The sequence below is a fragment of the Cebidichthys violaceus genome, unplaced genomic scaffold (assembly GCF_023349555.1).
Source record: "Cebidichthys violaceus isolate CVI_PGR_0920_01 unplaced genomic scaffold, fCebVio1.0.p SCAF_45, whole genome shotgun sequence".
Taxonomy (NCBI): Eukaryota; Metazoa; Chordata; class Actinopteri; order Perciformes; family Stichaeidae; genus Cebidichthys; species Cebidichthys violaceus.
Window position 1 is genome coordinate 1,306,598 of NW_027176650.1, and position 15,980 is coordinate 1,322,577.

Here is a 15,980-nt window from a genome sequence, read left to right on the forward strand (position 1 = left end):
AAAATGTGTCTCAGCGACTCCTTTGGGCTGCAGTCATCACCACGCCTCACGCAGCATGGACGTTCTGAGGGTTCTACCTCACGTTCTGTCAGCTAAAGTCAGACGTGACAGAGACAAACAGATGTTTTCATCAGCTGAACAGAATGGACGAGACCGAAGCAGAAGACCAAACACACCGCAGCATCAGCACTGCTATACTTGTGAGGACCCTCATGGACAGAATACGTTCCTCACCTCGGACCCCCAAACTGTAACCCGTGAAGCTAACTCTGCATCCACCTGCAGTGGGTCCGTGTGGAGAATCAGGTGGAATCACAGCGACACCACACGCTGAGAAAAACTCACCGTGGTGCTTCAGCTCGTTACAGCGAGCGAGCGTGTGTGTGTGTGTGTGTGTGTGTGTGTGTGTGTGTGTGTGTGTGTGCGCGCGCGTGTGTGTGTGTGTGTGTGTGCTAAAATAAAAGCATTAACTGAATGACAGAAAAGAGGGAATGTGGCAGAAAGATGAAGACAGAAATCTGCTCGTCATTAAAAAATTCATTTCAAGCCAGCAGGCCATGCCTAAAGCGAGTCTGGCTTCCAATGATTCATTTATGTTTACACCAATCCCACAGGAGGACTCTGTGTGTGTGTGTGTGTGTGTGTGTGTGTGTGTGTGTGTGTGTGTGTGTGTGTGTGTGTGTGTGTGTGTGTGTGTGTGTGTGTGTGTGTCATTACAGCCGATGGCAGCTCGGTTACAGTGAAACAACACAGAGAGCTCTTCTTTATGCCCGATGTGTCGTAGAGACTCTATATTTTTGTCATTGTGCAAAAAGTGCATTTGTTGTGGACTATTTTCAGTGGCGGATTAATACACATTTGGTGCATTTGCGGCGGCAGGACGGTGCACATGGGACAGAGTCTTGTCACAGTGAGACACTGAGGCTCACTGCTGTGTCTAACACACAACAGAAAGGTGAAGGGAGAAACCGGCTTCTTCTACGACTTATTTTGGAGCCGAACATTCCGCTGAATGTTATTGAAGTCGGACGTTTTTGAGTTAACCTGTAAACTAACCAGAGCCGATACAAATCCTCCATATCGGAAGTAATAAAAAGCCTCACCAGGAGTTCTGATCCGGTAAAACGTTCTCCCAAACAAACAGATCAGTGGGCGGGCCTCTGTGTTTGACCTCCTGCTTCCAGCTCTCTCTCTCTTCAATCAGCGTCTCCTCTCTCCATCGTAGCGCCGCGGCCGTCCTCATCCACCAGAAACAAATCCCACGACCCTCGTCTTCCTCCGCCGTCTCTTCATCGCTGTCCTCCTGTCAGCCTCCCTCACAAAGAGCAGAAACACGTCTCTGAAAACTGGGTCATCGATGGTTTGAGAGTAAGAACACGAATGGGCGGATGAATCTTGTTCCAGTGTGCCTATTATAAAATAAGACATCAAAAATAACACCTTTGATAATATTTTGTAATTCAGCACCAGGAGCTGTCCACAGCCTGACCTGCTGACTGGGATGAAACTCATCCACCTGTTTGTGCTCTTGACGTTTTCATGTTTCATTCATGATGTTGTGGACGACATACAAAATCATTTTATATAATAAATAACTTGGGTGCATCAGTTGTGGTCGGTACAGCCAGGAGTGCTGGATGAGAACGGCCTCAAACAGCTGCAGAGACTGAATGGTGTTTGGTTTGTTACAGCAGCACATTCAGGTCCATGGTTTTAAAGAGTGACACATGCAACAAGCACACACACACACACACACACACACACACACGTGTGCATTGTGGTTGCAGTGTGATGCTGTCTTGGCCGATGTAGTTCTTGTGTTTTTTGCCTCTCTATACTTTCTTCCGTCTTATTTTTTCTTCAAGCGTTCCTCTCGGTGTGTTGCGGTGCAGCCATCCAGTCTCAACTGCGCTCGTCTTCCTTTTTCTTCTTCATCCGTCTGTCTTTCTGTCCGTCCATCGCTGTGACCAGGCTCTCCCTCTTCTAAACCACAGACATGGCAGCAGCCTACTTTTCTTTCCTCCCCTAACACACACACACACACAAAATCCATGGGGGACAGATTTTCCACATCGCATGTTAAATTATTGATGAAGCGTCCCCTTCCTCGTCTCTTCCTCGTCCCCTGAGGCTTCGTGCTGGGGGACGCTGAGAGAAAACCAAAATCTCTGAGGACTCCTCTGTGCATCTCGACACACAGCCGGCTGCAGGTACCGACGGGCCGTCCGGCCCCAGCGTGACAGATCAGCTCACAAAGACGGGATGTACCGGAGGAGAGAACACACTTTACATGGTAGAGTGATGTCTGAGGGATCAGTTCACGTCTCACACACACACACACACACACACACACACACACACACACACACGACTTAATAATTGGACAGCAGTCTGTAGTACTAACAGTGGCCCCTAGAGGCTGAAAACATCATTACACCTTCTAATAAAAAGAGTTGGCAGAAATACTCATGTTCCATAAAACGATCTCACATCAAGCTCCACTTACTGACTTGTTGCATCCAGAGCTTTCAGTCTTCATCAGTAGTTTTCTTATGATTTAATCCACAACACTGTGAGGACTTGACCTTTGCTACAGTTTAACAAAACAAACCCAACTCAAGGTCCACTCACGACATATCTCTGGAGCTTTCAACCAGTCTTCAGCAGACCTAAACACGCTAGATGAAGTTAGGGCACAAATACTATTTGTTTTGTTATTACTAAACTGCACTAAAGTTAAAATGTATATACTGAATAGTATGCATGAAGAAGGTGCTTATAGAAATTATAATACTCAGTACTTATGTATTTACTTATGTAGTAACTTGATTTCTTATGTATGTATTTTAAGCTCTCTGGAGTTTGTCCTCTCTGAGACTGGAGACGCTGTCCGTGGTGCTGAAAGTACCTGAAGACTCGTAATACACACACACACACACACACACACACACACACTATAATTAGCTCATCGTCTCCCACAGAGGAGGAAGTACAAGACATCACCTGGAGAAATCTTTAATTGGAATGAAAACCTGCATGTTGTCCCACGACACATGGAGTGTGTTTTTAATAATGTATGTTGAGATCCCCTCTACTGTGCCTGTTTTTAAGAATAGTTTGCATGGATTTGATGAGTATGTTTTACAACTGAACATACATTTATGTATTATGTTTGAGCATTCTGAACACACAGGTTTCTCTTCTTTGAAAGCAAACCTAGTGGAGGTTTCTACTGAACAGACAGAACACATGAGAAGATCATGATCATTCTAATGTGAACATTACTGTTTGTTTATTGAGCTCAAGAAAGGTGCAGATTATTTACTGAAGTACAATGTTGAGGTATTTGTACTTTACTTTTGTGTAACTCTATACTTTTACTACATTTCAGAAGATCTCTGAAATTAGACAAATTGTCTCATGAATGAGATTTTGAAGGGCTTTTATTTTGAAATGCTCCATCAGAATGTCCTGGTTCTGTCTGAGTGACACCTTGAGATGGTCTGCTATCAACCTGACGTGAAATGATTTTGTAACTATGCACCATCTCCTCTAAAATCGAATCTGAACGTGAAAAAACGTGAAAGCTTCTCTCTCTAGAGCCGGGGTTTGGTTTGTCCGCTCTGGGCTCCTGTAGAAACATGAAGGACTCTGAAGAGAACCTGCTCCCTTTGTAGATATGAAGGACTCAATCTAAGCCAACGGAAACATTTACTTTAAGTATTTTCAGGTGATTAAACACAAATGAATTTCCATTTCTGCTAATAGATCCTCCGAAATGTTACACACTGGTCCTTTAACTAAAACTTTGCTTTGCCGGACTTTTACCGTATGGAGTAATTTTTACACTGTGTTGTTGCAACTTTATTGTGTGTGTGTGTGTGTGTGTGTGTGTGTGTGTGTGTGTGTGTGTGTGTGTGTGTGTGTGTGTGTGTGTGTGTGTGTGTGTGTGTGTGTGTGGTCCCTGCTGAGTATTAAAAGTGGAACAGCAGCTGGTTTGAGCTGCTGTCTCAGTCTGTCAGTCCTGTTATTAGACAACGCTGCCTAACTAACACACACACACACACACACACACACACACATACACACACACACACACACACACACACCAACTCCCCTCCTCTGATCTTATAAGTGCAGGAATAAGTCAAAATAAAGTCACTTGTTCTCATCACACAAACACATCACTCCGTTTAAAAACACTGTAAATGCAGATCCAGTGTGTGTGTGTGTGTGTGTGTGTGTGTGTGTGTGTGTGTGCATTGAAAGTTATGTATTGATACAGAACAAATAGAAAAGTTGAGATACTTTATGACATTTTTAAGCCATCTCTGCTTTCGTAAAAGTCAGTTGAATACAGGAGGCTGGTTTCTGCTTTTACTTTTGATCTCAAGCATTTGAAATGATTCATGTTAAAAATAAAAACTTATATCTGGAAATCTTTAGGAAGCTGAAGCGAATCTCCAAAACAGGAAAATATGTAGTTTAAAAATTATATTTAAACAAAGAAACTTTCTACAAGCTTATAAAACAGTGAATGTTTCCTCAAAGAAGGACTGAAACAGTTAATAGATCATCAGAATAGTTGACGATTGATTTTCGGTTTGTCAGGTTCTCGTTTCAGCTTTACTGAGCAGAACAGCATTTATATAAATCTATCTATAACTCACACACACAATGTTTTATCAGCTTGACTGGATGCTTCAACTCAGAGCCACGAGTGTTTGAGAGACGCCTGGTTTTAGCTGAAAGGTCACATCAGAGTTTCCTGAAACAGGCCACAGAGCCTCAGACAGCGACGTCATCGCTCTGTAATAAAGAAAGCGTTCAATCTTTACCATCCGAGACGTAAACGACAGAGGTGGAGCAGCGAGGGAGATGTCTTCAGGCTATGAATAATGTAGGCTTCAGGAGAACGCTTTGACAGCACGTCAAAACATGTCATTCTGAATTCACCCAAAAAACAAGTTTGGCTTCGACTGCTGAAGAAACGGCAGCTTCCTTCTCCGTCACCCTGACAGACATGTGACCAGCCGAGGAAGAGGCACAGCTGTCAATCACAACGTCTCCACAGCATGAAGTCAGTGAACACAACGGAGGCTGAGACGGACCAGAAGCTGCAGTCTGAAAAAGAGTCTCACCATGAAGACCTTGAGGGCCTCACTAGATAACATGCTGCATTGTTAGAACATCTCAGTAGAATCAGGTTACACACTGACGGAGGTCTCAGTCCAACAGGAATATAGTTTTAACACCATTTCTGTTCAGAAATCAAATCCAAACTCTTGCTGTTGTTAGTGTCTTAAAGCTGCATTCTCTCTAGTGTCCACCAGGGGGCGACTCCTCTGGTTGTATAGAAGTCTAGTCTAAAATGACTCTACTTCTCTCTTGATTTATTCCCTCAGTAAACATTGTAAACATGAGTTTATGGTCTCAATCTCTAGTTTACAGTCTTCTTCACTACAGTATGATGTTCATTTAGTACATTATGCTCCATTTAGAGTCAAACAGACCATAAAGCAGGGGATGCTTTAGGGGCGGGGCTACACAGTGATTGACAGGTCTCCACCAGAGACGTATACGGCGTCTCTACGTCACTCCTCCTCAGTCCAGATATGGTCACTTCCTGTTCACTGGTTGCTAAAACGCCAAGATGGCGACCACGAAATCGCCAAAGTCGAGGCTTCAAAACACACCGTCCACAAACCATGGAGACCGTTATCAATGTGCACACGTTTTCCTTTGTCTGTGACTACAGGTCTTTAAATCAAATGAAACATTTCTGTCTGAGCTTCTGGTTCCACAACGTCGATGCTTCATCTGTCGAGCCGAGGCCCGATCGGTCACCGAGCAGCCGTTGGCCTTCTGTTGCCACGAAAACATCACAAGTGTACAGATTCAAACCTCCCACAGGTGCTCATGCACAGAGATGATCCCCGAGGCTGTGCAGCCCAACACACCATCACAACCCACTTTAATGAGTCGGTGCTGTATAATTTAGCTGACATCTGTGTGTGTGTGTGTGTGTGTGTGTGTGTGTGTGTGTGTGTGTGTGTGTGTGTGCATTGCATATTCACACAGACAAACCAGTTGTCGGCTAGTGTTGCAGTTACCTTTTCTAACATGAATAACTCAATATGGAGCAGCATTTTGAAACAAACAAACCAAACAGAAAGCCACTCACACAACGATCTCTTCCATTGAAGTCAACAGTGAATCAGCTCTCATCAGCTTTCTGTATGTGCAGATCTCTGAGGGACATGTCTGACTTCATGGAGATATCTATACATGCATCATAAACATGATACATAAATACAAAACTCACTAACAAGGCCCACGCCAATAACAGTATGAGTTTCGAGGTTTATTGCATGATGGAATGATGCGATTTCAGAAGCTGAAGGAGTAGAGGGATGAAGGGATGTAGTGATAGAGGTAGAGGGATGAAGGGATGTAGGGTAGGGGTAGAGAGATGGAGGGTAGGGGTAGAGGGATGGAGGGATGTAGGGTAGGGGTCGAGGGATGTAGGGTAGGGGTCGAGAGATAAAGGGATGTAGGGTAGGGGTAGAGGGATGAAAGGGTCGTGGTAGAGGGATGAAGGGATGTAGGGTAGGGGTCGAGGGATGAAGGGATGAAGGGATGTAGGGTTGAGGTAGAGGGATGAAGGGGTCGAGGTAAAGGGATGAAGGGTTGTAGGGTTGGGATAGAGGTAGAGGGATAGAGAGATGTAGGGTAGGGGTCGAGGGATGAAGGGATGTAGGGTAGGGGTAGAGGGATGAAAGGGTTGTGGTAGAGGGATGAAGGGATGTAGGGTAGGGGTCGAGAGATGAAGGGATGTAGGGTAGGGGTAGAGGGATGAAGGGGTCAAGGTAGAGGAATGAAGGATTAGCCTTCATCCCTCTAACCCTTCTGTCACAACAGAAGTCATTTAAGGTTACCTCTCCTATAGAACAGGTCTATACCTTGTTCTTTTATTAAACAAACTAAATAGCCTTATGTTATTTATCTTATTTACACAACGGCATGTCATTTCTGCTCCCATGTGGTGAAGATGGCAACACTCGCTCTCCTGCGAGTGGCAGCCGGAGTAGCTCTCCTGCTCCAGGTCCAAGTACAGAAAAGAGCCCAAGTGCTGCACGCAGTTGGGCTCGTGGAAGTGCATGCAGCAGCAGCAGTAGTAGGACATCATGGTATTTTTTGGCATACTGCATTTGACACCCTATGAATTGGGACGTACTTAAATGGTTTTGTGGCGTACTAACTAGTCTGGTAGTGTGGGTTTTGGAACGCATAGTTCTTCTCTGGCTGTCAGCCTGTCACGGCTCCGCTGTGACTCCAGCCCTTTTCTTTGTGTCGCCCCTCTGTTCTCTCTGTGTGTGTGTGTGTGTGTGTGTGTGTGTGTGTGTGTGTGTGTGTGTGTGTGCGTGTGCGTGTGTGCGTGTGCGTGTGTGTGCGTGTGTGTGTGTGTGTGTGTGTGTGTGTGTGTGTGGCATGGGCACGGCTTCCATCACCCAGCACCTGGGCACATTTCCGCACCTGCCGACAATCAGACCTTCAAGCACATGCATCTTAAATACCCCGGCTTCCTTCAATCTCATCGCCAGATTGTTTCGTCAGCTCAGAGGTAGCTACAACCTTGGCCCCTCTGAGTCTTTTTCCTCGACTAGAGATTGTTGAACTTCGCTTTTCTGAGACTACGACTAACTTGTTTTTTCCTTGTGGCTCAAGATCCCGGTGCCCACGTCGCAGCCTCATCTGCGACGTGCCTCATCTCCCGACCTGCACTCTCCGCCTGCTCTACGAGTACTCATTAAAACTCTTTTACTTCACCTACACTGCTGCCTCTGTGTCTGCTTATGGGTCCAGGATAACCGGCCGTAACACAGCCAACAGTAAGGCATCGGTGTCATCAAAACTCCCCGCTGTGTCGTGTCATCAAAATGTTCTAGCGGTGTAATTACTCTCACAAAAAAACTCACGCATCAACAAAGTGTGCCGAGTGTCTTTACACGGCATAATTGCTGCTTGAGGCCAAGCCAGCCGCACCCCTCTCGCTTTCCCTCGTTACAAGCAAAACTAGTGTGAAGATGTGTGTGTGTGTGTGTGTGTGTGTGTGTGTGTGTGTGTGTGTGTGTGTGTGTGTGTGTGTGTGTGTGTAATGAATTACTTGTCGAGGCGGTGATGTTCTTCTTGTGGCTTGTTGCTTTGTTTAGCGTGATTGTTGTATAATGTATGAGACAAATCCTGTCTATGAACCATTTACAGGTAAATTGTGGGGTATATCTACCTATCCCTGGGGTGTGCCACTGTTGTTCAGCGGTATGTACCTAACCCAGGGTTAGGTACATACAGGATTAAGTGGAACCTGACTTCAGCAAACAGTGTGCCGTTGGAAAAGTACTGGCATACCACTCCAGGGATAGGTACATACTGTTGAACAACAGAAGCATGCCATCGGCCACTTTTCGAACTCGGCGCTACTGGTCTGAGGTTATCCTCATTAGTCCAGTTAAGGCGGAGGACCAGCGCTCAGTGACGGTGCTACGTGACACTGGTGGCTCGCAGTCCTTCATCCTTACCAGTACTTTGCTAAATCTGCCTGTGATGCGAGTACTGTGGTGAGAGGTATCAAAATGGGTTTCATTCCCACACCTATCCACCGGGTCTCTGTGAAGACCAAATCAACAACTGGTTTCTTCCCAGTGGCCGTCCGCTCGTGTTTTCCCATTGATGGTGTGGATCTCATCATGGGGAACGATGTAGCAGGAGCAAAAGTGTTTTAGTTTGCAGGAGCTCTTTAATGTAACAGGCCCCAGACAGATTAACACTTTGTTCTGTAAAGAACAGAGAAATAATGAGACAGGAAACAGGTAGAGAGCTTCCTTTCTTGGCTTCAGCCAGACTTTATTATACACGTTTCTGTGTTTTAACTGTACTTTGACTACATTCGTTATGCATACATTTCTCTTTATGAACCCAGGTGTCTCAAAACAACACAACATTCAACTGGTCACATTGGCCTGCATCACAACAGAAACAAAGAAAAGTTAAATATGTGCAATTCCAGGTCAGCGTGACACTTTGTCAACTTGTTCTCATGACTGAAATGAAATGAAACATGTGGACTCTGGCCGTTTACAGTTGTGAACGTTAGTAATGTCTCCATTTTGTGTATCCACATGTTCTTCAGTCCCTGTTGATCTAAACATACAAACTCAATCCTCCATTCTTAACTGTTACCAACACTAACAGCTTCCTTTATACACGTCACCATTTGCATCAAAAATATTGCTCAAACTACAGCGGTGTACAATGTACTGTATTTATTGCAATTTAAATACATTCACAATAATTATGAAGTCCAAAGTGTTCACTACTTATGACTTTAAGCTGCAGTTGTTATTTTTTTAATAGAATAGAATTTTCCCACAGAGGTGAAGACACACCCCCATGAATAGAACGATTTTCCAGTATGTAATAGTTCCTGTTTGGTGAGGTGTGTGTGTGTTCATGTCAAACCTTGCATAACTTGTTTTAATGAATTTATTAAATCGATTATATTGGGACATAAGGTAAAGTGCCTATGCTTTATTTAGCATTTGTTACTTTTTTTCTGTGTTGTATTTTTAAAAATAGTTATCTTGGCTGAATACTAATTCTGTACCTTAATATCTCACACACACACACACACACACACACACAAACACAAATACATAAACACACACACACACACACACCTCACCAAACAGGAACTATTACATACTGGAAAATCGTTTTATTCATTGAGGTGTGTCTTCACCTCTGTGGAAAACTTCTGCTATTCTATTGAAGAAATAACAACTGCAGCTTAAAGTCATAAGTAGTGAACACTTTGGACTTCATAATTATTTAAATTTTAAAAAATTAAATTTATTTAAATAAATTGCACCGCTGTAGTTTGTGCAAGATGTGCGATGCAAATGGTGACGTGTATAAAGGAAGCTCTTAGTATTGGTAACAGTTAAGAATGGAGGATGGAGTTTGTATGTTTAGATCAACAGGGACTGAAGAACATGTGGATGCACTAAATGGACTGACCGGTCCAACCGGTTTTAATTTCCCGTATGACATGAATTTTTCATATACCGTCATACCAGTATAGCCGAAACAATTTCTGTCACTCTTCAACAAGAAGCATAATACATTGTTTGCCGCACAGAGTGCTACGTTTGGAGCTACTTATGTAGTGAGAGGGACCCCTAAATTATGGTTATAACTTCATAACAACAATTAATAACCCACAACTAACGCTCTTTAACAGGGCAACACCACGGCACACAACAGTTTGTGACACATAAACAATTTGTAACACTAATAATTTAACATTTATAAAATTTCACCGCCGAACAGCATGCTGGGTACAGCTCGGTAGCTAGCCCGTTAGCACAACAGTCTGCTAACAGCTGGGAGAGGCTCCGTCGCCTTACTTAAAGAACAGAACAGAGCGATGCAGGAGGAACTAAGAGAGACCAGAGATGTACCAATAGAGCCTGTGCCCAAGAGAGGAGCTGTGTCTGCTGTTTGGAAGTGTCATGGGAGGAGTCAGCAGCAGAGACTGACAGGATATAAGTAATCTGACAACACCACAGATCATCACACTGGAAGCTCCAGCTGGACGTCAAGAAGACTCTCACACAACTGAGCCAATCTACACAACTTCACCAGGTGAGGACAGACTGGGTCCACAGAGACAGAAACAGATGTACATTTAGAGTTTAACTGAACTCCAGTCTGTGTCAAACTATCAGTCTTTTTTTGTTTCTCAACTTTCAACACTCAATATACTTAACAGTGTAAATGAAGTATTGAAAGCTGTGTGCTCACTTTTCTCATCAGGTTGGAGAAATGGCCTCAGATTTCAACAACGTTGCTACCCTGGGTCGACCTTTCACCCTAGGAATGCTCTATGATGCTCGGAAAGATGCACTGATCCCAGGTAAGTCTGAGATTACATTATTGTTGGAATGATGATTCAGCAAAATACCAACTATTGTTATCTGAATCGTTATTAAATTTCTTTAACTTCTTATATTTCTTCCGTATGTTTTTTAGCACGCTTCTCCTACATTTATTAAGCTACAAAAAACGTTTGGATATCAAAATGTTCAGCTCTTTCAGGAGAGGGGTGCTATGACCTTTCATGTTTCTAACCTTTAAACCATTTGAATTATTAAGCTTTTTGCAATTTAATTTTTTAATGGGATCTCTATGGAGAAAATCTTCAAATCCTTAAACTTCTTAAACTTTGAAAGCCTTCTTCTTCCTAATACTTTCAGCAACAGGCACCGTTCCATCTTTAAAATGTTGACAAAACGTTGAACTATTACGGTACTATTCATTATTTTGATATCTTTTACACTTTTTGAAATGTCACAATTTAACTTTTATGATTTTTTCCGTCTTTTTCTGACTTCATAATGGGTGTGTATTGCGCAGCTCAGAGTGTGTGATGTCATCACCAAAGTGAAGAGGAGCTTCAGAATTTTGTGAAAAAAATATTTCTATTTTGCCACTATTTCCACAATTTTCACTCTTCATGCATCATGTTTTGGTGAAAGTGTAGCTAATCTTGTCCTGGTCTAGACATATGACTGTGGAATCCAACAGATTTACACATTTGGCACAACAGCTTCAAAGTGAGAGGAAGTCCAACTATCTGCTCCATAGAGACCAATGTTAATTCTTACTCCAAGAACATCTTGCACAGACAACCGTACAACATTTCTAGATCACCACGAAAGCCACATATTTTACACTACAGACATGATTTTCACATGAGCTGTTCATCAAGTGATCCTTCCTCTCCAGTTCTAATATCAGAGCAATAGGAGCTACGGTTATGGGGGTTTTGAGGATTTCTTTGACAGGTTCTTCACAGCTTTATCTCCATGTAAAGCCTGCAGTTAGTGCTAATGAGCTAATTAGTGCAGATGATAAACACACAGAGACACTGACACACACACACACACACTCACACATGACTTGGAGATATTCAGGCAGAGATTGTTAGACCTGTTTGTCTGTCATTTTCAATCTCTATCACACACACACACACACACACACACACACACACACACAATCATTCAGGTCTTAGAGATTTTTAGAGGACTTTTACCTCTATTCCTACTACTACTGCAATTACTACTACTATTACTACTAAAACGTCTACAACTACTACAAATGCCATTACTACTAATACTACTACTGTTATTTTAACTACTACTATGATCACTACTACTGCTATTACTACTATTACTACTACTCCTAGTAATAGTTCCACTACTATTACTGCTACTACCACTACTACTACTACTTTTACTATTATTACTTTGACAGTAAAATCGTTTAGCTTCCAGCTTTTCCTGCATTGCAATTCAGCTCTTAGCTTCTTTAGATAATACAGTTTAGCTTCCAACTCTGCCAGTTAGACATTTCAACTAGAAGGGTTTTCAGCAGTGCAGTTCAATGCTTTTGGCCTTCAACATTATTCAGACAGGTGGTCTCCCATTTCTGTATTTTCAGCAACTGTTTTGCGAATCATTTCAGCTTTCAGCATTCCAACACATTTTCTGCAGGAACAGCTAGTTAGCTAGCTTTGATTATGGACCGCAACATTATCTTATGATTAGTTAACAAACTATCTAAAAGCTTGTCAAACTTTTTGAGAAAAAAAAAATATATATATTGGACCTCCTCCTCCTTTTCCCCTCTGCCTCTTAACCATGCGCAGTTGCTTCTTCTTCTTCTTCTTCTTTCTGTTTTAAAAATTACACAAAATGATCCTCCTGCTTTATGTTTTCCAATTTCTAAAGGTTGGACATTGTGGGATGATAAAACTCTACAAGGGAAGATAACTGAAAGTGTTCAATCCAGCAGTCATTTTGAAATTACTGAATCTGACACCATTGAATCCAAGTCCTCTCTGCTGGATGTTGAAGCTTCTCTGAAGGCCAGTTTCCTCTGTGGACTGATCAAAATTGAAGGATCTGCCAAGTATCTGAATGATCAGAAGAAATTCAAGAATCAGAGCAGAGTGACGTGTCAGTACAAATCTACCACCCACTTCAAACAGTTGTCAATGAGTGACCTTGTAACCTTAGACGCCAACCAAATGGAAGTTGTTAAGAAGAGCTCAGCAACACATGTAGTCACGGGCATCCTTTATGGGGCAAACTCTTTCTTTGTGTTTGACAGTGAGAAGCTAGACGCCAGCAGCGTTCAAGACACCCAGGGCAACATGAAAGCTGCGATAAACAAGATCCCCTCACTTAGTCTTGAGGCACAAGCTAGCATCAAGCTGTCTGTTGAAGAAAAAGACCTGACTGATAAATGCTCCTGCACATTCTTTGGAGACTTTCTCCTTAAAAGCATCCCTGTAACATTTGAAGAGGCAGTGAAGACCTGTGAACAACTTCGACAGCTACTGGGAGAAAAGGGAGAGAATGCTGTCCCAGTGAAGGTCTGGCTGATGCCACTGAGGAATTTGATTCCTGAAGCTGCTGAGCTGACGAGAGAGATCAGCGTTGGACTGGTGGGGAAGATGCAGGATGCTCTTGAAGATTTGAGGGAAATACGAATGAGATGCAATGATTCTCTGGAAGAAGACGTGGTGGAGAATTTTCCATATATTCATGAAGAGTTCAAAACTTTCCAAAAATTGTGTGACCACTATGCATCTAACCTCCAGCAGACCATGGCAAAGAAACTCCCCTCCATCCGTGAAGGTAAAGAAGATGAGAGCTCATTAGAAGAATTCTTTGACGAAAGAGACAAGTCACCATTCAGTCAAGAAAAACTCAGCAAGTGGCTGGATGATAAAGAGAGAGAAATCAACGTCATCAGATCCTGTGTAGATATCATGGAGGGAACAAAGATCATCCAAAATCAGTCCGAGCTGGACAGAGAGGTTCTTGATGGAGATGTAGATCATGCTCTGTGCTTTGTTTTCACCTCCATGAAGAGTGGTGATACCGACCTTGATGTGATGGCCACCTACTTGGACTCCACTAAAACAGGGAGTACTAATGAAGACCAGTGGTTCTTGTCAGAGGAAGTTTTTACAACATTGAGAGAAAAAGCAAAAACTTTCCATGACCTTACCAGAGCATGTAAGAACAACGAGCGGGTCAGGTTCCTAATCACAGGTACTCCAAATGAGAAATACAAAGGAGCAACCATCTACCATTACAAGAAGGGCATTCTGGTCAGTGAAGATTTTTCAAAACCTGACCTTCCTTCTGAAAAAATCTCAGACAGAAGAGATCTGACCTGGTGTAAGTGTATTCATGCTTTTGAGTCAAAAATACGCTCTACTAATCAATGTCCTCCAGAAACTCGTTTGACCATCAGAATTAATGAGTTTGTGTTGATCTCTCCATCAGATGCCTGTGATCTCACCCTGGACCCAAACACTGCAGAGAACAACCTAATTCTGTCTGATGGAAACAAGAAAGCAACATATACATCAATAAGTCAGAATTATTCTGATCACCCAGAGAGGTTTGATGCAAAAGCTCAGGTGTTGTGCAGAGAGGGGTTATCTGGGCGCCATTACTGGGAGGTAGAGTGGAATCATGATTCAACTAATGAGAAATCTATTTTTGCAGCTGTTGCATACAAAAGAATTGACAGAAAGGGAGGTGGTTCAATGGGCAGACTTGGAGGTAATACCATATCGTGGTCTTTTGGCCAATATTTACTAAAAGGAAGACACATACTGAAGTTCTATCATAATGGTAAGGTGATGGAAACTGATTTTCCCTCTGATGGCTGCCAAACAGTTGGAGTGTATCTGGACTGGCTTGCTGGCACTCTGTCCTTCTACAAAGTCTCCTCTGACACACTGAGCCACCTCTACACCTTTCAAACCACATTCACTGAGCCTGTGTACCCTGGCTTCTGGCTTAATAGGGACAACAACTATGTCTACCTGCTTCCAGTTGAATAGGAGCAATGACAATGACTTGTTAGATCCTTGGTCTGTTAATAGAGAGATGGGTTTACAAGTAAAGTTTAAACAGTAAAGTAACATCCCATGTTAACTTCAACATGTTTCACAAATTCCAAAAATGTATTCAAAACCCAGAGAGAGCAGGAAAATACATGAACTTATAAAGTTACAACATATGTCATTTTCTGTTTATCATTTCTTTGTTGATTCGATGCACAAACTCCAACTGGTTTCTGCTTCACAGCTTCACAATCAGTTTCAACTTTCTTTTCAAATCACGTTTGAATCATTTTTATTTCTATTTGTATTCCTGATCATTATTGCTTTGTCAAAACAAATGTGTTGACATATACTTTCAAAGCTCATGTCAAAACTTGCATAACTTGTTGTAATGAATCTATTAAGTTGATTATGTTGGGACATAAGGGTTAGGGTTACACAATGGAAACTTCTGGGCGTATTGTGGTTTTCACACCTAACTGACATATATGAAACATGGCACCTGTGACCTATAGCCAAACAGGAAGTCCTGTCTTAAGGTGTTACCTTTTTATGCATATGGTTTATCTTCTTTAGCAGGAAAGAGTTAACCTAAAAAATACGTCTGTCAGAAATGATAAGACTATGAAAACTGTTTGTCCAATGATTTAAGAATGATCTGTTGTCTACCTTATATGGACCCGGAGGTTGCAGAAGTGCCGAGAAGTGTATATATATATATATATATATATATATATATATATATATATATATATATATATATATATATATATATATAGGAGGAGACAACAAGGGATCGAGGCTTCTGGGGGGTTCTTGCTCTTTGAGAGACTTGGTTCTTTTTGAGCTTGGTACATCTGACATGTTGTATTATCTTTTACTTATTTGGTATTATTCACTCAATCTATTGAAAGCTTTTACCTTACTTATTGTAAAAAAACAAATAAAACTGGTTTGTATTTTGTACATTCCAACCAAAGTCCAGTGTTGC

At 42.3% G+C, this 15,980-nt stretch overlaps 1 protein-coding gene across 1 annotated transcript; it reads left to right on the plus strand.

Annotated features, from left to right (window-relative positions):
• Nucleotides 1-10,657: 10,657 nt before the first annotated feature.
• On the plus strand, nucleotides 10,658-15,684 carry LOC137886674 (stonustoxin subunit beta-like). The gene is made up of 4 exons (XM_068729232.1): nucleotides 10,658-10,704; nucleotides 10,876-10,975; nucleotides 12,852-14,312; nucleotides 14,421-15,684. The coding sequence occupies exons 2-4, from the start codon at nucleotides 10,885-10,887 to the stop codon at nucleotides 14,984-14,986; spliced, it is 2,118 nt and encodes a 705-aa protein (XP_068585333.1). The 5' UTR covers nucleotides 10,658-10,704; nucleotides 10,876-10,884; the 3' UTR covers nucleotides 14,987-15,684.
• Nucleotides 15,685-15,980: the final 296 nt, after the last annotated feature.

Excerpts from the sequence above, each read along its gene's own strand:
- LOC137886674 (XM_068729232.1), top strand. The coding sequence starts at position 10,885 with ATGGCCTCAGATTTCAACAACGTTGCTACCCTGGGTCGACCTTTCACC. Across the intron at positions 10,976-12,851 it reads GAAAGATGCACTGATCCCAG|GTTGGACATTGTGGGATGAT; the intron begins GTAAGTCTGAGA and ends CAATTTCTAAAG. Across the intron at positions 14,313-14,420 it reads CAGAAGAGATCTGACCTGGT|ATGCCTGTGATCTCACCCTG; the intron begins GTAAGTGTATTC and ends TCTCTCCATCAG.